This window comes from Colletotrichum tamarilloi (genome assembly GCF_030869305.1).
Source record: "Colletotrichum tamarilloi strain Tom-12 chromosome Unknown Scaffold_93.1, whole genome shotgun sequence".
Classification (NCBI taxonomy): Eukaryota; Fungi; Ascomycota; class Sordariomycetes; order Glomerellales; family Glomerellaceae; genus Colletotrichum; species Colletotrichum tamarilloi.
This window is the reverse complement of record NW_026849476.1, coordinates 1-27686: the sequence shown is the minus strand read 5'-3', so window position 1 is coordinate 27686 and position 27686 is coordinate 1. Positions and strand designations below refer to the sequence as shown.

General features: G+C 50.3%; 11 protein-coding genes across 11 annotated transcripts; 6 read left to right on the top strand and 5 right to left on the bottom strand.

Moving 5' to 3' along the window:
- On the bottom strand, positions 1–2171 carry CTAM01_13325 (major facilitator superfamily transporter; the record flags this gene model as incomplete). Its single annotated transcript, XM_060529329.1, has 3 exons — positions 1–1285; positions 1551–1948; positions 2004–2171. The coding sequence occupies 3 exons, from the start codon at positions 2169–2171 to the stop codon at positions 1–3; spliced, it is 1851 nt and encodes a 616-aa protein (XP_060376064.1).
- Positions 2172–2640: 469 nt separating this feature from the next.
- CTAM01_13324 (uncharacterized protein) lies at positions 2641–2802 on the bottom strand (the record flags this gene model as incomplete). The annotated part of the gene is made up of 1 exon (XM_060529328.1): positions 2641–2802. One exon carries the CDS (start codon positions 2800–2802, stop codon positions 2641–2643), a length of 162 nt encoding a protein of 53 aa, XP_060376063.1.
- Positions 2803–4581: 1779 nt separating this feature from the next.
- Positions 4582–5829, bottom strand: CTAM01_13323 (uncharacterized protein; the record flags this gene model as incomplete). Its single annotated transcript, XM_060529327.1, has 1 exon — positions 4582–5829. One exon carries the CDS (start codon positions 5827–5829, stop codon positions 4582–4584), a length of 1248 nt encoding a protein of 415 aa, XP_060376062.1.
- Positions 5830–6649: 820 nt separating this feature from the next.
- Positions 6650–7497, top strand: CTAM01_13322 (uncharacterized protein; the record flags this gene model as incomplete). Its single annotated transcript, XM_060529326.1, has 2 exons — positions 6650–7085; positions 7178–7497. 2 exons carry the CDS (start codon positions 6650–6652, stop codon positions 7495–7497), a joined length of 756 nt encoding a protein of 251 aa, XP_060376061.1.
- A 1443-nt stretch (positions 7498–8940) lies between these two features.
- On the top strand, positions 8941–9314 carry CTAM01_13321 (uncharacterized protein; the record flags this gene model as incomplete). Its single annotated transcript, XM_060529325.1, has 3 exons — positions 8941–9108; positions 9179–9244; positions 9306–9314. The coding sequence occupies 3 exons, from the start codon at positions 8941–8943 to the stop codon at positions 9312–9314; spliced, it is 243 nt and encodes an 80-aa protein (XP_060376060.1).
- Positions 9315–10735: 1421 nt separating this feature from the next.
- Positions 10736–12731, top strand: CTAM01_13320 (dihydroflavonol-4-reductase; the record flags this gene model as incomplete). Its single annotated transcript, XM_060529324.1, has 6 exons — positions 10736–10809; positions 10867–11161; positions 11215–11347; positions 12094–12189; positions 12382–12540; positions 12598–12731. The coding sequence occupies 6 exons, from the start codon at positions 10736–10738 to the stop codon at positions 12729–12731; spliced, it is 891 nt and encodes a 296-aa protein (XP_060376059.1).
- A 1896-nt stretch (positions 12732–14627) lies between these two features.
- CTAM01_13319 (uncharacterized protein) lies at positions 14628–15740 on the top strand (the record flags this gene model as incomplete). The annotated part of the gene is made up of 3 exons (XM_060529323.1): positions 14628–14926; positions 15128–15238; positions 15317–15740. The coding sequence occupies 3 exons, from the start codon at positions 14628–14630 to the stop codon at positions 15738–15740; spliced, it is 834 nt and encodes a 277-aa protein (XP_060376058.1).
- Positions 15741–16456: 716 nt separating this feature from the next.
- CTAM01_13318 (oxidoreductase) lies at positions 16457–17824 on the bottom strand (the record flags this gene model as incomplete). The annotated part of the gene is made up of 1 exon (XM_060529322.1): positions 16457–17824. The coding sequence occupies one exon, from the start codon at positions 17822–17824 to the stop codon at positions 16457–16459; it is 1368 nt and encodes a 455-aa protein (XP_060376057.1).
- Positions 17825–18422: 598 nt separating this feature from the next.
- On the top strand, positions 18423–19289 carry CTAM01_13317 (fructose-bisphosphate aldolase; the record flags this gene model as incomplete). The annotated part of the gene is made up of 1 exon (XM_060529321.1): positions 18423–19289. One exon carries the CDS (start codon positions 18423–18425, stop codon positions 19287–19289), a length of 867 nt encoding a protein of 288 aa, XP_060376056.1.
- Positions 19290–19510: 221 nt separating this feature from the next.
- On the bottom strand, positions 19511–20854 carry CTAM01_13316 (uncharacterized protein; the record flags this gene model as incomplete). Its single annotated transcript, XM_060529320.1, has 2 exons — positions 19511–20755; positions 20828–20854. The coding sequence occupies 2 exons, from the start codon at positions 20852–20854 to the stop codon at positions 19511–19513; spliced, it is 1272 nt and encodes a 423-aa protein (XP_060376055.1).
- Positions 20855–21748: 894 nt separating this feature from the next.
- CTAM01_13315 (uncharacterized protein) lies at positions 21749–25184 on the top strand (the record flags this gene model as incomplete). The annotated part of the gene is made up of 2 exons (XM_060529319.1): positions 21749–23548; positions 24420–25184. 2 exons carry the CDS (start codon positions 21749–21751, stop codon positions 25182–25184), a joined length of 2565 nt encoding a protein of 854 aa, XP_060376054.1.
- Positions 25185–27686: the final 2502 nt, after the last annotated feature.

Below are 27686 nucleotides of genomic sequence, written 5' to 3'. Positions count from 1 at the left end.
TTATTCCTTCACCACAATCTGTTCAGATTGAACCGTCTTCACCGTTTCGAACTCGATTGCCTGGCCCTCTTCAGGAGTGGTAGCCCGCTTGCCGCGATTTTGGGCCATCTCTTGACCCATGGCAGACTGGATGTGGTTCGTCATATATGCCGTGGGGTCTTCGATAAACAAAGAGCAGATCAAGGCAATGACGCTGAAGGGAATCGTAATGTAGAAGACGATCTTCAAGGCATGGCCTGCGCCCTCTCGTACGGCCTCTCTCAGGGCATCTTGAATCTCTGGAGTCATGCCCGGAACATTGACCAATGCTAGAGGGTTGCCCAAGTTAAACTCGATTGCCGCAGGAATGATGATACCAAGGTCAGATGGATTCAACCCGTTGCTAATGGCCGCATTGGCGATTTCTTCGCCAGCGAATTCGCGGAACTTTTCTTGAAAGATTGTGTTGAAGATGGCGTTGCCGACGGCGCCACCTCCTGATCTGAAGGTACCCAACAAGCCCATTGCCACTCCCAGGTTTGAGTGCGGAACGTGAAGGCTAGCAACAGCATAAGACAAGATAGTGACCCAGACAAACATAGGTACACCAAAAGCAGGGACGAAAGCATATGCAAACTTGTGGTTCGGGTATACAGTCGCAGCACTAGCGCCAATGAACAGTGCCTGGAATGCCATGCCGATGACAAGCTGCCACTTGATGTAGCCAACTTTGTGGGCGATTAGGGGTGCAAGGACACCAGTGAAGCCAATCATCAAGGTGTTGGGCAGTGATAGCGCACCGATCTCAATGCCATCCGTCGTAAACATGTAGAGGAATCCTTGAGGTAGGAGGGCTGACATGGAGTTGAAGTTCATACCCGAGACGAAGAGGACAACAAGGAGGACGGAGTAACGACGGAACATGACAAAGAGCTTCAACGGAAACATCGGATGAGCAGCAACCTTGAAGTCGTACGCAAAGCCGACGGCTAAGACTGCGAAGCCAATGACGATGGGTGCGATGGCGCCGGCGCTATTCCAAGGGTAGGCCGGGGTGCCACCCCATGTCAGGCCGATGAGAGCAATGGCCAGACCGGCCGTGAACAGGAACAGACCAATCCAGTCTACATCCCTGAGTTGCTGCATGCGAGTCTTGTCAAAGTCGCCCCGGGGCCGCGGGGTTGGGTGGTAGGAAAACCAAGTGCCGACGATGGAAATGACCTCAATGATGATGCTTAGGCCGAATATCCATCTCCACGAAGCGTACTTGAAAAACGCATTGCCGAGTAGGACGGAGAGGATGCCCCTGTGAATTCTAAATGTCAGCTACCTTGGCTCTTTCTCGGCAGACGAACACCCCAGGTTTTGATCGATTAGTCGAAGTGCGGGGGTTCCCCACGTTCAGATCTGTGTAGGAGGTGCGGTCGGCAGGGCGCCTGGAGTCGGCACCCAGATATATGTGCCGAGGATTTGGGGTAAGAAAGAAAGTTCCTTGACTCGGGGAGGCGTTCGAACCATGCGACACGGAACACGGGAAAAGAAGGGTCAGATGCTCAGATGTTCAGACTTACCAGGGAACAGCGATGCCAGATTCCAAGATACCAAGACCAAGAGAACGCCACTTGTTAGGCAACATCTCCGGGACACCTGCGTAGGAGACGAAAACGAAGCCTGTCCCAATGCCGATGAGTGTCTCGGCGGCAATGAGCGTTCCTATATTCTGCGCGGCGACCGCGGCGATGGAGCCGATGACAACTGTGAGTTGGCCACCAATGACCAACATTCTCCGGCCGAAAACATCGCTGAGAGGTCCCGCGAGGGAGAAGGAGCATGCTGTCGAAAGAGACCATGCTCCTACAAGCCAAGCCAACTGGTCCTGCCCACCGAGCTCTGTAGCAATCTGCACGACGACGGCGGCAACCGTGAGGAACGCAAGTCCGACACATGGACCGAAGGAGAGAGCCATAGACTATGTATGTCAGCCAAGATTCGCCAGAGAAGCTGCAGAGACGCATTGGTCTTACAAAAATTGCAATCCATGTTTTGATGCCAACTTTTGCTTCGGACGGGTTATCCTCAAGTGCTGCGCGGTGAGGATCCTCTTCAAACTCGATGACAGCTTTGGCCTCTTGGGCCATCCGTATCTTCATCTCTCGGTCTCGGCCCATGTTGGATGATTCGTTATATGACATTTTGAAGTTGCGCAAAGAGACTGAACTCTTGAAGATAATGAGAAAACCCGGCTTGCTTCCGTTCAATAGTAGTTCAGAAGCGTGTCGGTTGGAATATTAAAGGTTCATCTCGAAGAAGCCGCGACATGGCACGGGCTATTCATATACAGATTTGGATTCAGAGTATCCGAGCTTTGGTCCGAGCGGGGGAACACTTCAGAAGCTTAACAACAAGCAGCAATGCTGATTGAACTTTTGAAGAGACGTCGCCGTGTGATTGGAGTAACGTCGAGTGTGCCATCAAGAAGGGTACGGGACCGGGGTTGATCCCCTTATTTCGATGCAACCTGGAGGGGTTAAGCTGTTATTGATTAGCGCGACGACGTCGATGTGGGAGGGGAGGGATCGGCAGATACGACTACTGCAAAACCTCGACTGTTACATGAAAACCTTCTTACAATAAAGTTTCTTGTCGGGGACGGCAGCCGCTCTAGTTGATTGATAGTTTCACTGGGTTTCTTGGTTCGGCTGGAAATCGGATCGCATGGCCTGTATGGTGTTCCATTGGACGATGTTGCGTTGACAGTTGTCCGCTTTTGATCAAATTCACCATGAAAGTTGGATAGAATTCGACTTCTATGGGCTGTGTCATCCCGTCTCTCCCGAGGTGCAGATTGCGTACTTGCCAGAGGAGTGATTAGTTTTCGCTGTCTACATCGTATCGCTGATGTAAGAGGGGAAGTTCTATCAACCACAGACAAGAAAGGTCGCTTCTGTTGACTGATTCAGTCTCTCATATGCCAACGGCAACCTGATTTATGCGAATGTGCTAGGAATTCTTGGAGATAATCTTGTACGGTCTTCTAACATAGTCTTTCGGCAAGGATTTGGCGTAGACCCAGCTGACTGCCGTTGCTCTAAGAAAGTGGACACCTTGGCTCAAAGAAATCTTACTGGGACCAGCCTTGCTGATACTCCAACTAGTTTGGCTTTGCAACTAGTATCGGTCGCCAGTACGTTTCAATGAGAATGCGATCTCTGCTTCAAAACTGCCGGGTGCTAAGAAGGCCAAGTCGTTGGAGCTAGAGGTTTGCCAGAAATTGACTTCCGTTGCCAACAACGCATTGAGCAGCTTCATATATTCCAAAAGTCTCGCTCTATCGCTGTATGACATATTTTTGCCGACAAAAAAAAAGGCGCCGGTGGTCCTCGGCAGATCTGTCTCTATTTGGCCTGTCTGACCACCTCCTTGGCCAACTTGTTGACTGCAAGCACCATGAAATCGCGTTGACAGAGATCAAAATGAATGGAGTAACAGAAGAAGTGGTGCAATTACCTCTCCGTAGATACCAATAATGTTATCAGCTGTACTATGGGTACTTGTTGTCGCAGGGGTGGCTGTCCGATTAGGTAGTGCCAGGTGTCCCAGCACATCAGAGCAGCTCCCCAGTTTTGTGGGAGTCTACACGTTTTCTACTGAAGCTTAATTTTCTATAGACACAAAGAAACTGGTCAAATCATATCAAATAGCATTCATCTCAATGCATGCCTTTGGTGTGTGACAAAGGATTCTTGCACTCGACTACGACAACAGGATATTGATAGAGAAGATGACGGAGAAGATTTGGCATGTAGCTATTTGCCTACGACGGTCTTGAGCCAGACCGGAGAATATAAGACATCATCATATTTTACAGGATCATCAATCAAAGCACCTAGCGATGGTGATGGTGACAAACAAAGGGGAATACAGCTTGTATTGCGCATTCTCCCAAAAATGCGTTACGACTGTGCAACGTTAATATTATCGGGCAGGCAGTATGGTGGGGCTGTAAGACGGTCATTATTGTGGCAGGAGACGGAAGCTGAGGAAGCGACTCCTCGATGGCCAGGAGGGGGTACTTAATTGCAAAAGGGAGCGAGAATTTCAACATTGGCCTCAGTTTTCGACGGGATGCTTTGAGGTACGCCGGGAGCAGATCCAGCGCTGAGTGCGGCGAGGGTGAGTTAATTCCAGCCAAGCCTTTCTTTTTTGTGATATTAACATGTTCACTCCAAAAGATACTTGTCCATTTACTTTTGTTTGGCTGACTGAGGGTGTACCTTCCAGTGAACCTTTGTTCGGCATCCGGTGATTCACGGCGGTGGAGCAAATTCCATCCGGTCTCCCGGCCCCACTGCACGATCTCGCCCTGCCGGCCGGCCAGGTACCTCGCGCCTTCCTGGTCAGGTGACAGGGCATTTAGTCAAGTGGTAAAGCTGAGCATTGAAGGATTGAATGTTGATTCATATTATTGTAGGGGTCTGGGGTTCGAGACTACTTCTCGTAGAGCCTTTTTTCTTTTGAGCTATTAAGTTACTCTAGCCCGGGTCTTCGACTTGCCTCCAGGCCCGGCCCCGAATAGACACGCCGATTATGTAACGGCCACTTCTACTCATTGAAGTCAACGTAACTCCTCTGCTTCTTCTTGCCAGAAGATCTTGGTGGTATAGATACAGCTGCCAATGCCTTCGGTGGACCTTGGAGAACAGGAGGGCATGCCAACCTCTTCTTCCCTTCCAGTTCAACCGCCTCGATGAAGGTCATAGCCAATGCGTCGTCCTTCAAGATCTTTGATGAGGTTGCCAGATACACCTGCTTGAATTTGTGCCACAGCTTTGCCTCAATAGTGTGCGAGTCTTCCTCCACTGTTGGCCTGGGATAATACGGATCATTGTCCCAGAACCCTCTGACTGCTTTTCCTACTCCTTTGTTGTCCATTGTGATTTCTCCAACCTGATTGAAGTCTAGAAGCCATACATTCACAGCCTTTTGCTGAGATTCAGATCCTTCGCTTGGTTCCCGGGTGGTCTTGACTGATGCCCATTCCGCAGTTCGAGTTCTTGGTTTTGGCGATGAGGCGAGGACGAACTCAACGTCGAACGCATCGTGCTTGGTTTCCCAGTGCATGACTGCCAATGCTTCTGCCATGGGTGCCACATATTGAAGTGGATCGATGTTGAGAATCTCCATCTTGTCCAAGGTCATTTCGAAGTTACGCAGCTCGAATCCTCCCTCGACTCTGGTGTTCTGTCGACGCCGGCCCAGGTACAATCGAGCAAGGCAGTTGTTGTTTCTTCGAATAACACGAGCTGCTACTCTCTGCTCCTCAGGACAGAAAACTTCGATGAGGGCTCTGCGAACCTCCATAGGTAGTGCTGGGATTCTCTCAGATATGAGGACTGCCATGTTCCTGCTGATGAGGGTTCGATCATCTGGCAGCTTGCCCGACTCCCTGTGTTCATTATACCACTGGCCAAGCTGTTCAGGTCTGACGAATTCAGCTGGACGGGGGATGAAGACTTGTACGCCCATGTGGAGGCCGGCGGCATAGACTTTCTGATGCGCGACATAGTCGACCAGTAATTCTGGAAACTTTCTCAGCTCTTTTGCCTGTTTGATGACTTGACCTGTGCTCCCAAAATCATATATGGTAGCGCAGAATCCTTCGCCGATGTGTTCAAGTTCTGCGGTTCGTCGCTCAGTAACCTGGCCTTCTTGCAGTCTCAGAAGTGAATCGGAATCAAGTTGTGTTGAAAGTGACAGGTATGAAGACAACATCTCAACTGCTTCTTGACTTTTGGTGTGACTAATAGTCGCATGTGTCCGTTCATCTTTGCTCTTTGTCGGGCTATCCATGATGGAGTGGTGGATTCGATCAAAGTCAACTGAGAACAGCGGTGGCTAATTTTCGAGGTTGTGAGGTAGAATAATTAATGGAGCTGATGGGCCTGACCTGCCAAATGGTTTTTTTGAGAAGGAAGCACTTATTTATACACGTATGTTTGTAAAGAATCGGAGATAGAAATACGTAGCATCAAAGACGTGGCGTTAGCAGTCCTGAGGCAGCTTCGAACCTTGTCGGCAAAGCCCTACATCAAGGTTCTCAAGCAAATGTTCCAGGTATCCTTAGCTAGTCAGAAGACAGACAGTCAAGGTTCTCAAGACATAGTCTCAACTGCAAGACTGGACACTGCCGCCTTAAAAGTCAGGATGGGATACGTGAGCGGTCCCGGGTCCCGACGATTTGTGACCTTTCTTAACCCATCACGAAATGTTGTTTAGATAACTCATGAATATTGAAGCCGGAAGTTGTTCTGGTCAGTAAGAGAATTTCACTTGCAACATGACTGCAGTTCGCACGTGATCCATCTTAGCTGAGAAGGTCCGTCTAGAGTCTGGAAGACTCCTCCGGCCATGCGGATATTCGGCCGGTGAGTCACCCGGTATGCTCCACAACCCGGTTCCGGACCAATCTGCACTCGAAACGGCAGGAGCGGCCAACCGTAAAGTGATTGGCGCGATAATACTCCGCGACACTAAGCATTTTGGTCGTGCGTGAGCCTCACGCCTTACATAAAGCCCCAACATCAGCACGCGTTAAAAGCCCCGAGAGTCCTCAACAAGAAACTCCCAGGTCGCGTCTTGTTCGATCAGGGACTGTGCCGCGCTTATCTCGATGACACCAGAAACTTCAATGCACGTCCGGCCTGCGACCACGATAGACGCAGATGCCATCGCTGCCGTACATTATGCAGCCCTAGAGCAATTTCACGACTTCTATGGAGCTTTCTTCGAGCGTCATCCGAGGGAAATCCTCCCACTTTCAACGCGACTCGCTTTGAAGAATCCCAAAAACCACTTCCTGGTTGTTGTCGCATCCGACACAGATGCCGTCGTGGGTTTCATCAGATACCACGTCGTCGATGCGATGGAGCCGCCTGCTGCAACCACAGTGGAGAAGCCCACGGAAAGTGCGGATACCGAACCTACCGTGCCGTCCATTTTCGCAATTAAACCTCACATGAAAGATCTGTGGGAGCGCTTCGGCCACCCAAGGGAGGAAGAGATGGATGAATGTTACGAAAAGGCAGTAGATGGACGGAAACATAATTGTAGGCACTACGGAATGAGCACCGGCCAGGGCATGATCCGGCCGCCAACCTGTTGTTGACGAGAGTGACGAGAGTGCTGACATCGGTGCCAGATGTGAAGAACATAATGGTTGACCCTCATCATCAAAGAAAGGGCATTGGAGCAAAGTTGCTCCAGTCAGTCATCGACATCAGTGATGCTGAGAAGATTCCGACTTTCCTTGTTGCTTCGGCTGAAGGATATGGACTGTACAAGAAGTTGGGGTTTGAGGACCTTGGAACCTGGACCATCGATAACGACTACTGGTCCAAGGAGATTGCCCGACATGAGGACGAGCTTGGAATCATGGGCAATGAGGGCTTGGCGCAAACGTATCGGGGGAAACATGAGGTTGAGAAGTACATGATGAGATGGATCATTCAGAAGCAATGATCCGGTAGCCCTCTCCGCCACCTTCATAAGGTTGGAACGCGAACCAAGTACAGATTGGCGCTAATCTGAGTATCTGAGACTGGCAAGCGAATAATACTGTCTCGCCTAAAAATGTGATACAATTGGTAGTATGGTCCTGGCAATCTTTGCCCAGGATTGTGAAAGATGCACAGCCTTATCTACCACCGGGCTTTCCGTCGATGAGAAGGACTGTGTTCTGCTGATTTTTCACCTTTAAAGGTACTTAGTCTTGCCTCTAAATAAGCTTGCATTCCCTTCGCTAGGTGAGTTGTGCTGCTGGTATAGTTGTGGCTGTAGGCGGTCTACCTCTTCTGCTTGGTGCAGACATGGATGCTTGCGAGAACGACCTCTGAGCTCTAGATGGCAGGTGATGGCTTCCAGTATCGAGTAACAGCCTGTGACCCAAACCTAATCCGTCTCGCTATTTCCATCATTACGTTGGAGTCACTTGATGTCCCGTGAGTCGTGAAATAAACGAATACATGAAAGTGGTCCTTGCGGGCTTTCTAACTCAATGGCCGAACTGGACTTCCACACTCCGGCGATAGTAGGGTTAGTAAACCACGGCTCAAGAGGCTAAGGGTATAGTATCATGGTGTAATTAACAGAAAATACAGATCTGCGGAGCGATAACATGTCAGAATGTGGAGACCTTCGTAATCCAAATCCGAGTTGGAGCCGGTAGCGACGGCCTTTTGCAGGAATCCGAGACCGAAGCTTCCAAATCCACCATGAGTAGGGTATTCCACACGTTGCGACTCGTACGCAGCGATTTTCTCCCCTGTTTCACTTGTCGACACTTTCGTTGTGAATATAGGCACTGTAAATATATTATTACAACAATTACAGAGCCCGAACAACTTAACTTTATTCACTTAGATGAAGGGCCAGGCTTAGCGACACGGGTTCGCCCCGCGATCATTTCCACGATTCGACCTATTTCCAGGATTAGCCCTCTCGGTCGGGATGAACTCGCCGTCTTGCGGCCACACTTACTAAAAAGCAAAAGGCGGGGAAAGCACGCGTTGAAGACCTCTCACACGACTAGGCTTAGCCAAACCATCGCAAAAACATGGGAGGCCCATCGCTCTAGCCCCACCAGTGCGATTCATGCCTCCCGGAATACCCTACCGCCTTGACTAGAAGCGGTAGTGAGAAGAAGCTATCCGTACGGAGTACTCCGTACATCATTCAGTATGCTTCCCCCGTGAAACTAGGGACATGAGGCTCATAATTTATACTTTGCGATCCTCGTGATGACTTAAATTGCTACTCCTCTTGGCATTCCGAGGTCGCCTCGGGCTTTTCAGCTAACATCCAAGTACACATATTTAAGAGGATACTTACTCCCATTGAAGGGCCTCTTTCACTCCAGCCCACTATCAGAAACCATTGAATTACATCACGGTCATTATCGCAACCATGCAGTTCCTCAACGCAGTCCTCGTCTTTGCCTCGTTGGCAGTTGCTGCTCCCGCCGTGGATGTGGCCGCCGCCCCTATTGAGGCGAGAGCGGCTCCTAGCCCGTGCTACTCGAACCAGAAGTTGACCTGGAACACGGGCCAAATCCCCGGTAGCGGTGGATGGATTGTACGCAAGGCTTCCAGTCCCCTATAGGAGCTACCATGCGGGCCCTATACTAATGACTCCATTATTCCAGTGCTACGAAACCCCCTCAGGCCCTTGCACTAAGTACTCGTGGAAGACTGACCTTCCCTACTACAGCGTAAGAACAATTTCGTCTTTGTGACTGACCGTAACGGCCGCTAACTTTGGACGCTTCTTAGTGCACCTAAGCTGATTGCCCACTACCCTCTGTGGCGAAATGGGTGGTCAACCCGGGATCCCCTGATCGCATCTTGAGTTTGTAAATACTAGATACCAAATGGTGCTCGGATTCCATTCCAAGTTGTCACGCCGCGTTCACTATCCTGTACAAATATTTTCAGGGGAGCCACGATGGATGGCGTGGAGATGCCCTCCCCGTGTAGCGTTATATAAGCGATATATTCACCTATTATCCCACGGTGCAAACCTTCTCATCGACATGTTTAGCCATTACAAACACCTGAGAAGTACAAGAGCATTATCATAGGAGCTACTTTTTCGCTACCTTAGTTGTTGAGCATCGACGAGTACATGTATTGCTTCATTGCGTTGAGCCCCCTGAAACATCCTAGTAGCAAGCTTACGAACTGATCTTTGTCTGTTGCTAAGAAGATCCACAGCGCGCCGCAATCTTCGGGGGCAGTTGGATGTAGGAGGGTAACAAGTATCGCCGCATCGTACATCGCACGAGGCAGACTGCGCTGGATCAGGCCTGGGCACGATGACGGTACCGGAAGTCCTAGATAATGCTGTACAGACCGAGCACTTCTGTCGACTTCTAGGATAACTTTTAGAAAGTGAACTTCTCTTAGCTACCTACCATGGGACATCTGCGGACGATGCTTGTGTCGATTCCGTACATATCGGAGTTTTCTGGACAATCGCGCGACGTGGAAAGGATAAATTCCAGTTGCATCTTGCTCCTAGAATGATGAAGCAATATCTCTGCTCATGTCGAACCTTCATCATGGCAACCCCACGAGGCAAATTTCCAGTCCCTAAAAGTGTCCAGCAAGAGATAAACTTGATACATGATACATAAAATAAAACGTTTAGCTCAATGCATAGTATTGGTAGAGACGACAGAAGAATATCAGGATTGTAAATAGCTGGGGGATGGCAAGATCTTCATTATGGCCGCCGCAATCCGACCCAACAGCCAAGAGATTTGTCCACCTTACTGTTGCAGACGCTAACGTACTTTAGATAGTGAAGATGGCGGATGTCTTTGTACGATGGCAGTAATTCGAAACAGGCCCGAGCAACCGAAGCAGCCAGTAAAGGTAGGCTAGAGTGCGGATAGCTCCGTCCCTGTCCTCATTCTGGACACCTTGTCCGGGCTTGCCCCTCCAAGACTGGGCCCATGATCCGGATGTAAAGACTTTCGCCGTCGCTGCAACCCGGTAGTCAGTGATAACCACCATGGAGATAATCAAATCCGCGTTTCTCCTCAGATATCGATCCTGAGTCTACTGTACTGGATGGATAAAGATCAGGTGGCTGAGAGTCATTGCTATAAAATGAGCCTCCTACATGTCATGACTTTTAAAACCCACCACTTATCTTTCTTATAGCTAACTTTACACCGACCCCGAACTATCACAAAAGAATGGCACATGTGCTCCTTACCGGTGGCAGCGGCTTCATAGCTATGCACATAATCAAGGTGCTACTGGAGCAAGGGTAGGCTCTCTTCCAGGCACTCGCGCGATAGGTCAGCTCTCACTGACATACGACTAGCCACTCAGTAATCACAACTGTGCGAAGGCAGGCCAAGGCAGAAATAATCAGTCAATCATTCTCTGGATATTCGCCCGATAAGTTGGGCTTTGTCTTCGTCCCCGACGTTGGACAACTTGGGGCCTTTGACGAGGCCGTCCAGTCTGACCCCCCTTTCGACGCAGTCATACAAACTGCGAGCCCCGTGACATACGAAGTCAAAAACATCCAGGCAGACTTGATCAACCAACCTGTTGATGGGACCACCAATATTCTTCAAGCTATCAAGGCGGGGGCTCCGACAGTCAAGCGAGTGGTATGGACTAACTCTCTTTCAGGCAAGTTGCAATAGCGGCTGATTCGTCTTAGGTGATCACGGGGTCCTTTGTCTCTATGTTGGATATGTCAAAAGGTCTTCGGCCCGGTCATACGTACGACGAGACAGACTGGAACCCCATCACAGCTGAGGAGGCACTGGCGAACCCAGCTAGAGGCTTCGCAGGTAAGCGATTTCCGACCTAGAGCCTACAGTGAGGACCCATTAGTTTCAATACACCTACCCAGTGCGTCAGCGTAAACCCACTAACTTTGTTATACTAATATAAGTAATATCTCTACTATTTAAGTAGTAATTATAGCTAAAAAAAATTCTAAAAGATATTTTACTATTAACATAATATAAAAATTATTTTTATAATATTTTAGTAATTTTCTCTCTTACTTAATTAGTAGTTAAAAAACTAGTACCCGACTTTTTTTAAAACGTACTAATAAATATAGTATTATTCGCACTCTTAACGCCCTATAATCCACTATGAGTAAGATTTATCTTATTATTTGTTTTTGTATTCTGCCTTTGCTAGCTGCTCGGGCGGTTCTCGATATCGATTACACAGTATTAATACACAGTATCAATGGATACTCCCACTGTCTCGATAGACTATTTTTTTAGATTTTCCACCTTTTTAACTTTCCCTCCTATAAAGTTCACAACCACGGATTATCTTATTATATTTTAAAAAAGATTTAATAATATAGCGAATTTAATATAAACCTAACATAACTTTATAATATAATAAATTATTACTTAATATATTATATTATGTTTTTATTTTTATTTTATTATTATGGTTAATGCTCGTTTTTACTGTTGAAAATCCCTGATTTTGCGGGATACTGTGCGCTGTATGGACACTAATGGGTCCCCACTGTACAGCCCGCACATCTGCCCCTAACGAGATGCCGCAGGAAGCAAAACATTTGCAGAGGAGGCGGCATGGAACTTTCAGAGTGAAGAGTTTCCGAGCTTCACGCTGTCCGTCATTTTGCCACCTCTTGTTTTCGGTCCGGTGCTGCAGCGTCTGAACAATTTGGACTCCCTTAGCGAGTCAAACCAGTTCATAGGAAGCTTTTTCAACGGATCGATGAACAACGAAATACCCGCTGCCGAGGTCTAGCTTCCCATATTACCCTAACTCACCAAGAAGTATGCTCATGTCTACTGATATCCCGTTTTTGCCGACGTCCGTGATATAGCTTTGGCCCACGTACGGGCCATGGAAGAGCCCGAGGCCGGGAACAAACGCTTCTTCGTCGCCAACGACCACTTTTCGAACCGTGATATCATCGGCATAATTCGCAAAAGATCTGCCAAATACCGTGTCAGTCTGCCATCGGAACATTTGCCAGGTGGTGGTAAGTGCTATGAGAACTCAGGCTCCGTGATAATGACAACTACTGACAACAGCATAGAATTGCCAGAAGACGTGTTTTCTATCAACACCCAACGTTCGGTGAACATCTTAGGAATGGAATATAGGACTTTGGAGGACTGTATTGCCGACACTGTCGAATCTTTCGCGGCGGTAGAGTCGCGAGACACCTAGGCAAGGACTGAAGAGCACAAGCACACGTGGGGGAAACTGTACGAGCTCGACACAGGAAGCTGGGAGACCGGCCATAAACTTTCAGGGTTATGGTTCACTTGATGATTGGAATTTTAGATTACCAGTAATTATACTTCGAAAATTTGGGCCGCTATCATGTCTAAGCTTAATCAACCACAACGTTCAAGCTGTTTCCGACAACACCCAAACGTAGAAGGTGAAACAATATAGTTCCATCGCTCATTCGAAAGGGAAACCCATGTTAAGCACAGGAAATCTCAACAACCCACGAAAGCCGTTCGACAAGGTACGTCATGGATTTGAATCAGTAGAAGGCACGCAGATCCCCAGTAAAGACCGTAGGTTATGCCAACGGCTTTGCTGATGATATAATACCGAACCCGAAAGTAAAGCAATCAGTTCCGAACTTAAGCTCACCGGCCGCTTCTGTCATATGCTCAGTCTATCAGATGATCCATGCATCATGTACTCTTGGACTGCAGCACACGCGAAGCGGATTCCTCCGAAGCCACTCTTCTAGAACTCAATCAAAAATGATGAAAACATCAACATCGCGTGATGTTTCAATCCGGGCAACGTGGATTGATTGCAGCGTCGCTCGTGCATTTCTTAAAAAGAGCCTCTGGCTGTTTTCTGCCTCCACGTTGCAAGCAATCCTGATTCATTCGTGTTCTCGGGCCGAACCGTGCAGATGGACATACACTCAAGTCGGGGGATTAAACGGGGATGAATTGCAAACACACATAGCGTCATGCACACATGGCTCGATTTACAGACCATTGAAAATCTTGCATAGTGTTCCTGTGATCCCATTCGCTCTTATCCAGATCATCTCGTGTGGCGAAACTTGAGCGCATGCGACTATGTCTGTGAGCTATCAGTGGGCATCGTCCACCTATTCGGCTTCCTGCCGACTTTCAGGACACCAAAAGTTCAGAATTGTGATGATTTTAAAACTTAGTTAAGATTTCTATGGCTAGTACTTTACTTGAGTCGTCCCGAGAAGGCCTCTTAAAGGCATTTGTCCGGTACTATGAAGCTCGGGACATCCTCAGTCGGAACGATGGACAGACACACTTTCCCAATGAAAGAGGCAGCCTCCCTACAACCTGGCAACAAAGAAGTAACGTACGGGCTAGACGCAAATGTACAATTACCAACCCCAATGGTAATGCTTCCACCTCGGTCGATACTCTGCCCTTAGTCATCTGGATGCTAGGGTTTGGTGGACGGCCTGTAGGAACTGAGATAAAATCAAGATGTCGCGAAAAAGGGTTTCAAGTCCCTCAGTCGCAAGCTCTTTGATCATCAATTGAAATTCCCCAAAATGAAAGATTCAAACCGTGCGGTCAAGTCGGGAAGCCTTCCCCGATGTCTTGGCTCAGGAGATGGCTTTAATGGTGGCTTGGACACCACGGCGCTCCCGAACATTTCGGAAGAGACCGTTGCCGCTGGAAAATCCCATTTAAATTTGCAAACTTTGATCTGAACACAACGTAAGCCAACTCATTTTCAACGGCGGCAGCACGCAAGGTACCGGTCGAGATTAATTAGCGGGAAGACTGTGCACGTCTTGACGGAAGTTGGTCTGCAAGATGGATTTAAGATGCATAGAACTATGCATGGAAGCCCATGTAGGGCGGCTCCAACGTGAGCTTACGACGTCACTCGGGCTCTCGCGGGGACATGTACATCAACTCATGATGGGGATCGAAAGCTCCCTGTGCGGCGTGCTCGTATTCGCCGAAGAATTGTTGCAATATTTCGGATAAGAGAAGCTTTTCACACCGCGCGGACGAGCGGCGAGCACACCTTTGATAGAAAACCGGTCTGTCAAGTGACTTTGAGACTGGACGAACGGCTTTTAGTTCCCAAATGTCTGTGGTCGTAGAACCCAGAGCCGTGGCCCCAGCGTCCACAGTCTCGCAAAGAGGTGGTGAACTGTCACGCTATGGGCTGCCTATGAACACTGGTCTTCGAGGAGAATTGCCCAGCTTAGCAACGGCCCTCACGGAGAAGCCGGGTCCAAGTGACCGTGAGCCTTGGAACTTTGTCGAGTTCGCGAACCATTACACGGAGGCTCCGTGGGGCGGCCGGTGCTCTCTGATTGAGTTCCTCAGCCAGTTGGACGGCCGACAACCTTTGAGAGGCGTGTTGAGACGACTGATTCTGTCGTCAGTGCCGTTGCTGTTCCCTTGTGGCCGCCACAAAGTCGTAATTTGTATGCTATCTCGTCGTGAAGTATCTTGGAAGGATTTCTATAAGATCTAGACGACCTTCCACCTCAAGTCGGTCCTTTTTCCTCATCATCCAACACACTTCACACTCCAGCCTCTCTTGAACAACCATCCTCAGCTTCTCACTTCGACTGCGAGATACTTCAAGATGAAGATCCTCAACGCCCTTCTCACGTTGTCGGCCCTGGCGGTCAGCATCGACGCCCTTCCAGTCTCGGTAACTAAAGACGAGGATGCCCAGACTTTCCAGTAAGTCTATCACTCCAGCACCCCTTCTGTATTCTTTTACTAACATTAAGCTAGTGACATGTCTCTGCATGAAACCAGCATCATAGCCCGCCAGGCCCAGCCTCCTCAGCCTCCTCCATCGGCCTTGATTCCCGACGCAACACCTGAAGACGACATGGATGAATTCGAAGAAGTGGAGGAAGTCGACGACGTCACGAATCCAGGAGAGGTCGAAGCCGAGGGCAAGAAAAAGAAGAAGAAGAAGAAGAAGGGCAAGAAGAAGGGCAAGAAGGAGAAGAAGCCCGAGAAGCCGGACGCCATCCCGGCTGATGGAGCTCAACCGCCGGCTGCTGGCGCTCAACCTGCGCCCGCAGCCGGTGCCCAGCCTATTCCCGCAGCCGGTGCCGCTCCGGCCGCTGCCCCGGCCAAGGCACCAGCTCCCGGAGCACCTGCAGCCGCTGCTCCCCCACCCGCCCCAGCGCCGGCGGCTCCTCGCTCGGTTGCCAAGGCATTCAAAGCCTAGTCGCATTTCGTTCTTGACAAGATTGAGTTAGTTGGAGTTTGGAGAACTGGTGCTAGACTGGAGAACATGGGTGCCGATAGTTGCTGGGTTCAACATTGGGGCTTTTTGGTAGAGGTGTCGGGCGGTTTTCTTCTCTAGTCATGTCATACTGTTTGATACAGGATTGTCGTTTAATAATTGTACAAAAGTTCCTTCTCTCAAAGCTCACCTTGCCCAAGGTACTTTAGTCAACTACCAGCGGCCATATAAATCTACTAGTGTATGTGAAATTTGTAGTGGAACGATCACCTCAAGCGCATGGTCACCGAACATGTGAGGACTTCTCTCAAGGCTTTGAAACTCGAGGGCAAAGTTCTGCTTCGATAAAGACTTGTTGCAAATTTCAAACCTGGCTAGTGACAACAGGCCCAAAGTGCAAGTTATTTTCAAAGTTATTTTGTAGGAATCCGGAAATAACTGATTTACAATTGAACTAGTGCAGCTGTTTGATAATCGCGCTCAGTAAAATCAAAACTTGCCAAAGTCAAACGGTGTGTTGGCAATGTTGCTCTCCAGCTCTGAGATGACTCGTGTATAAGACGGAAATGCGGATAACACTTTTCCGCGTGGAACCAGTGGCTCTATCTCGTTGCATCAACCACCGAACGCTGACGTCCAAAACATGCCCAAAGATACTGAAATGGTGCCAAGATGTGGGCCATCTACGTAATCCCTCATTATGCCGCGGGGTTACCTCTTGCGGTCCAACCACTAACGACGGATCCAAGTGCCAAACCAGGCGCCTTTGGCCCGGCAGTCAGCAAAACACTGCGGATCAAGTTGAGAGCCTGCGTTCCGAGGAATAGCGGTAGCTTCAGTCTTTGTGCCTCATCGACTGCCTCCTGGAGGTCGCTTGATATTGTCTGAAGCAGACTTTCGTTGCCAGAGGCAGCCCAATCGTGTGTAGACCTACCGGCCGCGATGGCATCCACAATGCGCCGGCCCTCGCCGGAAAGCATTGTGCTACCGCCGGCAGCGTTAATGCAGAGCTCAAAGACCTGCTCCAAATTCAAACCAACAAAGCGTGCGAAAGCAATTGCCTCGGCTGCCGCGCAAAGATGAATGCCACGGAGAAGGTTGACGACGAGGCTTAGCTTGCCTTCTTCGGACGTGACGGTAGGCTTGACTGGTCCAACCTTTCCCGCTCCTTCGATGTATAGTCGAATGAGACTGGCATCGTCGTCCGGGCCGTAGCCTTTACCGAGGGCGGCGAAATAGGCCTGCTCCGCCGTAGAGGTCATTGGAGTGGGGAATCCGGCCCGACGCGCCTCTGAAGTAATGATGCTAGTGTCTTTGAGAATGATCGTGACCGCACTGGCAAGAGGTCCGAATTGATCGTCCAGCATGCGTGGTAGCCGGTTCTCAAACATCCAGCTCCAACCCTCTGACTTGATGATCTTTTCGCCAGTACTTGAGAGATCCAAGCCAAGATGCGTTGCAAAGCCCAACGCTTCGCTCGACGAGAGGATCTGGTTGGCTGCGAGTACCTGATGGCACATCTTCATATTGCTTCCAGCGCCGATGCCGCCCTTGACGATATAAAGCTTCTCGGGATCCGACATAGCCTGTAATAGGTGAAGGCTCCTTCGGATTGCCTCCTCTTCTGCGCCTGCCATGATCGATAGAGTACCGGTCGCAGCTCTGGCAGCACCTCCGGACACCGGGCAATCCACCAGAGCAATGTCACCTCGATTTCTTGCAACCAGCTCTTTCTGAAGACCTTGCACGTAAGCGCATGGAACTGTCGAGCACAGCAGCACCACTGCTCCTTGTTGAAGGGCCGATAGGGCCGGAGCGTCACCTTCAAACAAGACGCCTTGCGCCTGTTCCGCTGTGGCAACCATGACAACACAGAACTCCTTGCCCGTGACAGCTTCGGCTGGACTTGTCGCTGTGAGGCCGCCTGCTGCCTTGAACTTGTTCAGAGTCGGTCCATAAACATCGAATCCTGTGACTGGATATCCAAGGCGGACAAGATTAGTCGCCATTCCAAACCCCATCGCCCCAAGACCAATGAAGGCCGTGGGCTGCTTGCTTGGGTCCATTGTGTGTCTTCGACGGAGGGTAATATGTTGCGTGTATGTTTTTTAGAATGTCTAAGAGTAAAGTCGAGACCAGTCCGAGGAGCCAAGGATGATGATGGGGCTACCGGATTCTTGCAATCCGTGACCGGAGACGTGGCCCCCAAAGATTAAGTACTAGTAGGAAGAGCAGACAGATGAGCGACCACGAATGAAAGATGGCCTCGGATCCAGGTAACCCGTTGATTCGGTAGAGGTCGGTAGCTCGGGGTGACAACGGCCTTTTCCCGAACCGAGTACTGCTCCGATTTCACTCCGTAACCATGGCTCGCGCGGAAAATCGGCCCATTTCCGCCCCAATCCTAGAATCCCCCGCAATCCGCATCACACATCGACAACAGTTGCGAATCTAGCTTCTCTAACTGCTTCATCGTTGAAACTTCAACATAAAGCCGTTTCTCTACCCCCATTATAGTGGTTGTCAACATCCTCAAGTATCTTGCCGAAGTTGAATTAAAGGACTCAACAAAGTTCGCCGATCCGTCACCACTATTACCAATATAACTCACTGAACACTATTATCAAGCTACCCCGAGTCTTGCAAGTAACTCCAGTCTTCAAGATGGTTCGACCTCCTCTCGCCGAAAACCGAACGATGAAAATTGTGAATGCTGCAAATGAAGGCGGCTATGCAGTTGCGGGGTTCTGTTGCTACAACCTCGAAGCTGTGGTGGCATCCGTCAGAGCAGCAGAAGCGACCTCTTCGCCCGCAGTCGTGCAGCTCTTCCCGTGGGCAATGGAGTACGCAGGTAGTGCCCTTGTCAAAGCCGCAGCAGAACTCTGCCACAGTGCCTCAGTCCCCGTATCACTGCATCTCGATCACTGTCAGACACCAGAGCTGGTTCGCCGTGCTGCGGACATCCCCGACGGCTTTGACAGTATCATGGTCGACATGAGCCACTACGAGAAGGAAGAGAACCTAGCTCTTACTCGAGAGCTGGTTGATTACTGCCACCAACGCGGTATCGCGACGGAGGCAGAGCCTGGGCGAATCGAGGGCGGCGAAGACGGTGTGGCTGAGACGATAGATCTTGAAGGTGTTCTCACTACACCAGAGCAAGCCGAAGAGTTTGTTGCGACTGGGATTGAGATGCTGGCACCCGCTTTCGGCAACGTTCATGGCGAATATGGTCCGCGAGGGATCAAGCTGGAGTATGACCGGCTCGAAAATACCAACAAGGCTGTCGGAGATCGGGTTAGGCTCATCCTTCACGGGGCGGATCCATTTACGGAGGAGATTTACAATCGCTGCATCAAAGCTGGAGTGACAAAGATCAACATCAACAAGGGAATCAATAACCACTATGTTCCGACACAAGAAACAGCAAGAGGTCGCCCGATTACGGCGACGATTGAAGCTGGTACAAAGGAAATGCAGAAGGCGTGCGAAACTTACATGCATTGGTTTGGCTCAGCAGGAAAAGCATAAAGAAGTTATCAGACTACCTCCCTCGGAGATATCAACATGATGTGTTCTCTCTCATCTTATTATGAGGGTGGTGCCATTCTAAGGACTTTATTCAACATGATGGTATTCAAACAACATATTTGCGACCAAAAGTAAGTCATAACTTATTATAGTGACGTAAGGTATCCATAAAACCCATCATAACGAACTCAAACAAGCAATCGACGTCTCCAATTTCTGCATCAAAACTGTTCCTCTTCGACATCATAAGCTAGAGGCTTCTGTCCGAAGCCCATCTTGTCGATACCTGTGGTCTTCGAGACCCACAATCCCCCCGAGATGGCCAACTCCATAGCTCGAAGACGCCAAGGTGCAGTTGACTTGCGCAAGGATCCATTCGACTCCGCCTTGTCCAGCATCGCCTCCGTCCTCTCCTTTCGCTTCTTCTCATATACCTGCATCGCGTCTTCTAAGCTATCAGTGTTACTCTTCAACATCTTTGAGAACAAGAAGACGTCTTCTAAAGCCATGGAAACACCCTGGCTGGCGTGCGGCGGCATCGCATGCGCAGCGTCACCGAGAACCATGCAACGGCCTCTGGACCACGGTCTTCCCCGCGGCATCTTGTAGATCGGATAAAACTGGACAGCGTTCGTGTTGTTGATGATCTCGTGCACCATGTCCATCCAGTCAGACTTTTGACTTCCCAAGAGATCGAGAAGGGTAGCCTTGAATGTGTCTGCCGCTTCCTTTCCGCGCTCCTCCCATCCGTCACGGACATTGCCAAAAGCCGGAAGAGCAACCTCGCGGGAGAAAAACCAGTAGAGCAGATCGCGGGTTGGTGTCGTGGGGGCAATCACGAAAAGTCCGTCAGAGGTGAGCGTCGCGCTCATGGTATCGATAGACGTGGCTCTGGGGCACACCTCGTCTGGTCGCACGAGAGCGAACATGTTTGCAAAGCCGGAGTACTCGGGCACGGAGCCGGGATCGATGTAGAGTTTCCGCACGGCGGAGTGGATCCCGTCGCAGCCGAGGAGAAAGTCGGCCGTATCTGCCGTCCCGTCGACGAACCGCGCGGTCACGGTGTGGCCTTGGTCTTCGATTTTCTCCACGGCTTTGCCGTAATGTATTTGGATGTCTGCTTGCTTGGCGGCGCCTAGCAGGACGTCCATTAAGTCGGTTCGTTGGATGCGCAAGTATCCGAAGCCGGTTTGCTGCTCACTCCAGGATGATAGATCCATCTCACCCATAACGCAGCCTTTCAGAGCGTATAAGACGAGCTTCGGCGTCAATGCACCTCGAGCTGCAACGTCATTGTACAGTCCAAGGCGATCGAGTAGTCGTAGACCGTTGGAAGGAATGCCGATTGCTCCGCCGAGTGTTGTTGGCTGGCGGCGGATCTCGTAGACTACCGGCGTGATTCCATTGGCCTTTTTCAGCTGGAGCGCAGCAAGTATGCCTGCTGGGCCACCGCCGATGATGATGATCTATGCATGCTATTGTCAGAAAACACTCCAACGGGTCGGGCTGTAAAAACACGAAGATCATAAAGTAGTTACCTTTCTGATTTCCTTTACTGCAGTCATGTTGTTTATGGCTGGTAAGTTTGTGTTGTTTAGAATAGTTGCTTCTGACATTCGTCTGATGCGAGTGGTCAAGTTGCCTTTATCCCTTCCTTGGCACGCATGATGGTTCTTGTCGGCCTTTTCGCAACAAGTCCAACGCCTTCCGCAGATTCGTAAGTATATTAAATCATGCGATTGTAGATCGTTGAAGAAAACTTAATGCCGAAACCCGGGGAATCAAATTGCCACCGTCCTGCCCTGTTGCCGTGTTGCACGGGACGGGTCTATATCATAGCTTCACGCCGTCGGGCTTTCGCCGATCCCAAAAACTCCGATTCGGATTCCTACCTTCGGCGTTCGGACGGCCGATGTCAAGCTTTCCCAGTCAAAATCAAGTGTATGTTATGCATCTCTTTCCCCTTGATATCTGACACTGAGCTGACTTTTGAGGCCTTGCTTCCGTGACTTCATGTTAAGGCAAGTGATTTTTGGACCTTTTGGTGCAGTAAACCAGCTATTCTGGTGGTAAGTTGCTTGCCGAGGATATACAACCATGCACGTCTTCCGTCCCCGCCCAAAATGCCCGAGGGAAATTTCAGAAAATTAGAGTCAAATGAAATGCCTATCCCAACTTCGATGGTGCTAGTCATAGCCTGCGTCAATTGTCGTGGTCATCTGGTGATGTTAGGCATCCTGGACTAAGTCTGCCTGAGGTGGCATGGGCGTTGGATCGCAGGGGCAAGCGATGCTAAGACTTAACTGTCCACTCACAGCGAAGGAAAGGCTGCAGCTTGCAGTCCCCCCATCCCCGCCAGATGATTTCGTGCACGAAGCTGACACCTGCTGCATTTCCTACCTCTACATGAATCTGGCAGCCTGATTTTGCCGAGTGAAACTCCCGTTTGGACCGTCAAGATGTCGGCCAACGATACGCAGTTTTTCAAACAATCCTTGAGGTCTGAATACTGGATCAACTTCAATGTCGACAAGAAGTTCAGTCTTGCCGGAGTTGATGAACCCGAGCTCGATAGTGAGGACAAGGAACTGGTCCGGACATGGGCATCTACCAAGGGTGCAACCAAGACAGCCCCAGGCCAAACTCAATCTTCGTCCCTATACCGTCCCATACTCGATCCTTTCGAGATTCGCGTGCTCGAGATCTTGCCAGGCACCGGCGATGACAGATTACGTGGCCGCCTTCGTCACTGTTCACTCGAACTCGAGGCAAGGTTTGCTCTCGCTGTCGATGGATCCGCCACGCCGATAGTGTACACGGCGCTCAGCTACACATGGGGCCCGAACGTGTTCGATGAGGCAATCGAGTGCGAAGGTCACGTCAAGAATATCACAAAGTCTCTCGCGGTTGCTTTGAGGGCTTTCCGTCAAGAGGATCGCTCAGTTGTGATGTGGATAGACCAGATCTGTATCAACCAAGACGACAACGAAGAGAAGGCACAGCAGATACCCTTGATGTCGCGGATCTATCGAAATGCTATGAACACCGTCATTTGGTTGGGTGAATCAACTTCGAATTCTGCTTCCGCCATCAAGTTGCTGGAAGACGTTAGGTTGCTCTTGCAGTTTACGGAGAAGACTATTGGGCCGGACGAATTCGAGGGGCTTAATCTCCCCTCAGAAAGTTCGGAGGTTTGGAAAGCCCTGTGGGACTTTCTCTCGCGCCCGTGGTTCACGCGACTTTGGATCATTCAGGAAGTCATCCTCTCCTTTGACTCTTGGGTCGTATGCGGCAATCATATGGCTACGTGGGACGTCTTGTCATTGGCCTGTCTACATCTCTGGACCTGTGGCATCTCGAGATGGCTAGGGGAGAAGTTCAATTCTGGGAGCCGCGCACTTGACCATCAGAGGGATCTTTGTGAGTCGGTACAGCACCTCAGCAGCATGAAGTCAAGCTACCACAGTACGGCCATGCCGCTGTTCGACCTATTGGTAGAGTCCAGAGAAGCCAAGTGTTACGACAATCGGGACAAGGTGTATGGTCTACTTGGTGTCTGTCAAGATCAGGACAGGTCTGCGATTAGACCAAGCTACGCAGACGAATTTCCCGTAACTCATCTCTATCGCGACATAACGATACGTCACCTGGATAACAACAAAGGCAGCTTGAGACTTGGCGTGGTCCTTACCTGCGTAGACCATGAGTCTATCGATCTGCCATCGTGGGTACCAGACTGGAGAAACCCCCGTCGAACACACTCATTGGGACACTCTACTACCACAACAACACCGTACATGGCATGCGGTCATCTTACGATCGAAATCGGCAGAGTTCATCCACCTTTGGAACGCAAAAATAAGAACGAGCTGCGGCTGTATGGTGTTTCGGTTGACGCCATCGCAAAAATCAGTACCGTATTTACGAATCCAGAGCTGAGTCTCGAAGATCCAATCACTGCCAATGGAGACTTGAAAGACATGTGCTCCTTTGCCGCGAAGCTACAAGAATATCCAGGCAACGAAACCGTCTTCTCTGCCTTCTGGCAGACACTAGTCGCCGGAAAAGATGCTACCGAAATGGCGAAGGCGCCGATAGCCTATGAGGAGATTATATCCCTTCTCCTCGACGCATCCACGGGGCTGTCCCCGTCGCTTCCAGGACAGACGTACTCTGCACGACAAAGTCGGCCGGCAGGCAAGGGGAAGCTAGAGCTAGCTAATCTCAAGACACGCACAGCAGGAAAAACGTTTCAGGATGTAAGGACCTCAATGATGCATGCTATGCGGAATCGCAGGCTGTGCTTCACTGCTAAGGGTTACTTGGGGCTAGTGTCGGAGACAAGCAAGGTGGGGGACGAAATTCACATTTTGGATGGGTGCCATATTCCATACCTTCTGAGGAAGGTTGAGGGCAGGAGGCATCGACTAGTTGGAGAGTGTTACGTGCATGGGATTATGAGAGGAGAGGCTGTTCAGGATGGCCAGAGCATGGATGAGATAGTCTTGATGTGAAAAATCAATCATGATGTTGTCTGAGCTTCCTTCGTCACGATGATTGTAGACCCAGACTAGCTTATGCACAGCAGTTGCTGCCAGGAATCTTATGCAGACAGTGGCAAGCTCGCAAGGATTGTTTAAGCTTTTGTCGGCCTCGATGGTTGAGCCCGGCTTGGTTGTTGTTTCTCCCGCTGAAACTCACAGCACCCTGCTCCTTCCCTTAGTATCCTTCCTGGTCATTCTGGTTCCTGACAATTGGTCTGTCCATCATTCCAGGGCAGGAGTGAAGCAAGAGGTAAGTTACCATCAGTTGGGCTTGGAAAGGGAAGAACGTAGTTGAAAAATAGTTCTCAAGTTGGAAAGAAGCCACACGTTGAACAGCGTTTGCTTACATCCTTGACTGCATGCGATTGCCAACCTCATTTCGTCAAACCACCTCCACCACTCCCAACATCTTTGGAACAGCTCTTTCAGCTATCCTAACGGCAAAATACAGACTCAATTTGAATCATCAAGTCGCGCAAAAAAACATCGTGTTTCAATATGGCTGAGTCAAGAGAGGTTTGAACATCCCCAACTTTCGAAGCTCGTAGTCGCAGATATCTTGGAAGAGGTGCTAACATGCCGGCAGGAACAGGAGAATCCCATTATACTCCCTTCGATCGAGTTCTCTCCGGCTGTTAAGGTTGAGAGCTCTCCTCACGTTGTTCCCCTGTCTTCCTCTCCCCACAATCCTCCGGCCGAGGCTTCTGCAATCGACAACGCGCCATCTGAGGCCTCTCCAGTCTTCGATCAATTGGCACAGGCTTCTTCAGTCATTGCGCCTCCGATTCATTTCCATCATCCCGGCATCCCCCCAGTCCGGGCTTTTGCTCCTCTGGACCAGAATCCTCCCCTCATAAACGCAGTGGACCGGACCCCTTCCGCTGTCAATCCTCGCCCCGTCATCGAAGCCCGGGCGTTGAATCCTCCTGCCGTGTTACCGCCGCTTCCTACTCGTCGTGGCAACGCACCTCCAACTCAACCCGGCCCTTCTATTCCTCAGATAGCCGATCCCTCTCACGTGGGCAACCCGCCTCCCCCCAATCCCGGTCCAAGGGGCCGTTACAGCTTTCAAGGCTTGACGGACATCTGCCAGGGAATGGAGGCAGAGATCTTGTCAAATGCCCTTGGCAACACGAAGGCCAGAGGCGACGAAGGAAGCTTCAAGACCCCGTTGGAATACGCGGTCATTCGCCGAATCAAGACCACCATGATGGTGAATCGACATACCGCAGTCGCTGAACAGACTCGTATTGAGGACGACTTCAGAAAACTTTCAGGCCAAGAACAGAGCAGGCCGATTATGAAGATGAGTGGGTCGCTCAATGACATGATGAGGGGCTTTGACCGTTAGATACAGGGTATCGATGCTCTTATTGCAAAGATTGATGCATGGTTGGAGGAGTATCAAAGAGATTATGGTGCTGCTCCGGCGGGATCCAACAGTGCCCCTAGGCCGCCTGGCCCTGGGCCATCTGCCCCAGCTGCCTGAGTATGAGAGAGGGATATTTATCAGACACGGTTCACGTTACAGGATGGAGTTTGGCTTGAGCGATAGCATGACTTATTCGGGATAGAGGTAAGAACAACGTCCACAGAGACGCAGTAGGCTTCAAGAAGTTCGTAGTTGGGTATTAGGACATAACAAATCAAATTTGTTTGACTCCGTTCAACAGCCGCCGCGATTCTTCGCAACATCTGTCCCTTGAGGAATGACCATAGTGATGGAAGGAAATGGTCCTGCCAACACGGATTCTTTTCGGGAGGGATCAAAGCAAGGCGGAAGGTGTCAGCGGGGCCGCCTCCGTGGTGCCTGCCCTAGCGCTCTCGCTCAAGGGACTCCTCGCATCTCTTGACACCATCTACCTTTCCTTTGATTCATTCTTGAGCAGCAGAACTATCTCAGCACCTTGCGTACTAACTCATTTTGTGGCTATGCTGAGTAATCATGGAAGCCGGGAGGAATCGAAGGAGAGCCTGGAACGGGGGACGGGAGGTCCGAGGGGAGGTGCTGGAGCGGGGCCGGATTCCGTGCCTGGTGCATGTCGTTGAAGCCAAGAGTATAAGGTATACCAAGTCGGGCACAATGTTGGATGTTGTTTGTCCACTTGGTGAAGATCAGAAGCGAACGAGAGGCTTATGAGAGTGGGATTAAAGTGACGCAGCATTGCATCCATGCGGCCCCAAGGCTTTCCTTCTCGGAGAGCCACAAACAGACCCAACAGGTGCGGGTACCGGAGAGATGGAGACGACGCTATTCTTCCTTTGGAAAGACATAGCGCAGATCTTGATGAGCCCCAGAAAACTGCCCGAGGCACAAACTCCGTCACGCGTTGATTGGCCGTTGTGTCAAGCAATAAATTTGGATGGCAGAATCAACTTTTATTCCCGTGCTTGAGAAAGAAAAAGGCCACGAAAATACGTAGGAATCGTGCAGGATGAGGTGCCATTGGGAGTTCCGATTGTCTCGACTCGAAAAGACATGACTGGATCGGCTATGACATTCGAAGCTGAGGCCTCTTTCTGCTCTTTTCTCCATCTCAGCTACCTGTCGTGCTCCCTTGCCTGGGTCTTGCTGGGTGAAAGAAAGTCTGAGTTGGAAGTCGCCGTCGTGCTGCACCTTCCCCCAATTTTCCCCAATCTCCCCTCCTTCCCTTCTCCCTTCAATAGGTGTTGCCCCCTTGCACTTCCCCCTTCTTTCCCAGGTTCCCCTCACGTCCAACGGTCTCTCTCTCGGCGGTGATCCTCCATGATTCGGTGCTCACCTCCCAAAGGACCCAGAGCATGTATCCCCGTATCTCTCTTTTGCCCTCCAGTCCGAACTCCAACCATCCACACATTAGCCCATCATCCCATGCCATCCTGGTTTTGAACCATTTGATACGACTGCGCTAACATCTCCAGTGCTCCACGCGCTTGAGGTCCCAGACAAACAAGACCACGTCCTTGGCCTCCCACTCGAACATGACGTCGTCCGCCCTAGACTCTTTGACTTTCCCGCCATCTGATACGTGCGCTTAACACGACTCGATGATATAGCAGCATGTGTGCGACTCAACCACCTGCTGTCACTTTGAGATTGCTTCAACACGCTTGCCGTCTGCCGGCTAACCTGGCTTTCGCATCTTGGGCCATGCCTTTACGGCGCTTTTACCTTAGAGCCTCTGCAGCCGCCCGTTACCGTCTGTTGAATGAGACGCCACTCAAGGTGGTCGGAGCATGTGGGCCCCTTTTGTTCGAATCTCTCAAAGGCGCGCCTCTCGGTGTTGGTCAATTGGTGGTATGGGAAATCTTGTTTGATACCAGAGTGCACCATCTATAAAACTCTTCATCTTGCCTTCGACATTGAAACCTGCCTCTCTGGATCCAGGCTTGGTTTGACTGCAGCGTCGCAGCCTCTCGTCCTTTGATCCATTAGCCAGTTGACTTCCAAGTGTACCAGAAACGCCTTGGACAGGCACGACTTCAAGCCCATCATGTTTCACATTTACAACATCTACGGTACGCGCTCTTTACCTGATCTTCTCGGCCCCAATCAACATTGCGATATCACTACGTTTTCAGATGCTGATGAGTGACTTGTAGCGCTCGCCGCCTTTGGCACCATCGGCGGTAAGTCAACATACCCACTTCCTGGCACCGCCCTGTTTCTGGCACCACAAAAACGATGGGATCACAACCCAACCTCCTCATTACTATTAACTATTGATCCTCAACCACACCCACTACAATACAGCTGCCAGCCTCACTAGGGCATTCAGAGTCGCTGGATTCAGCCGTGATAACCTCCTTTTCACCCGCTTCGATTTGAGCCCGATGGATATCCCTGATGTTCGCGAACTTCGTATTGGGATCG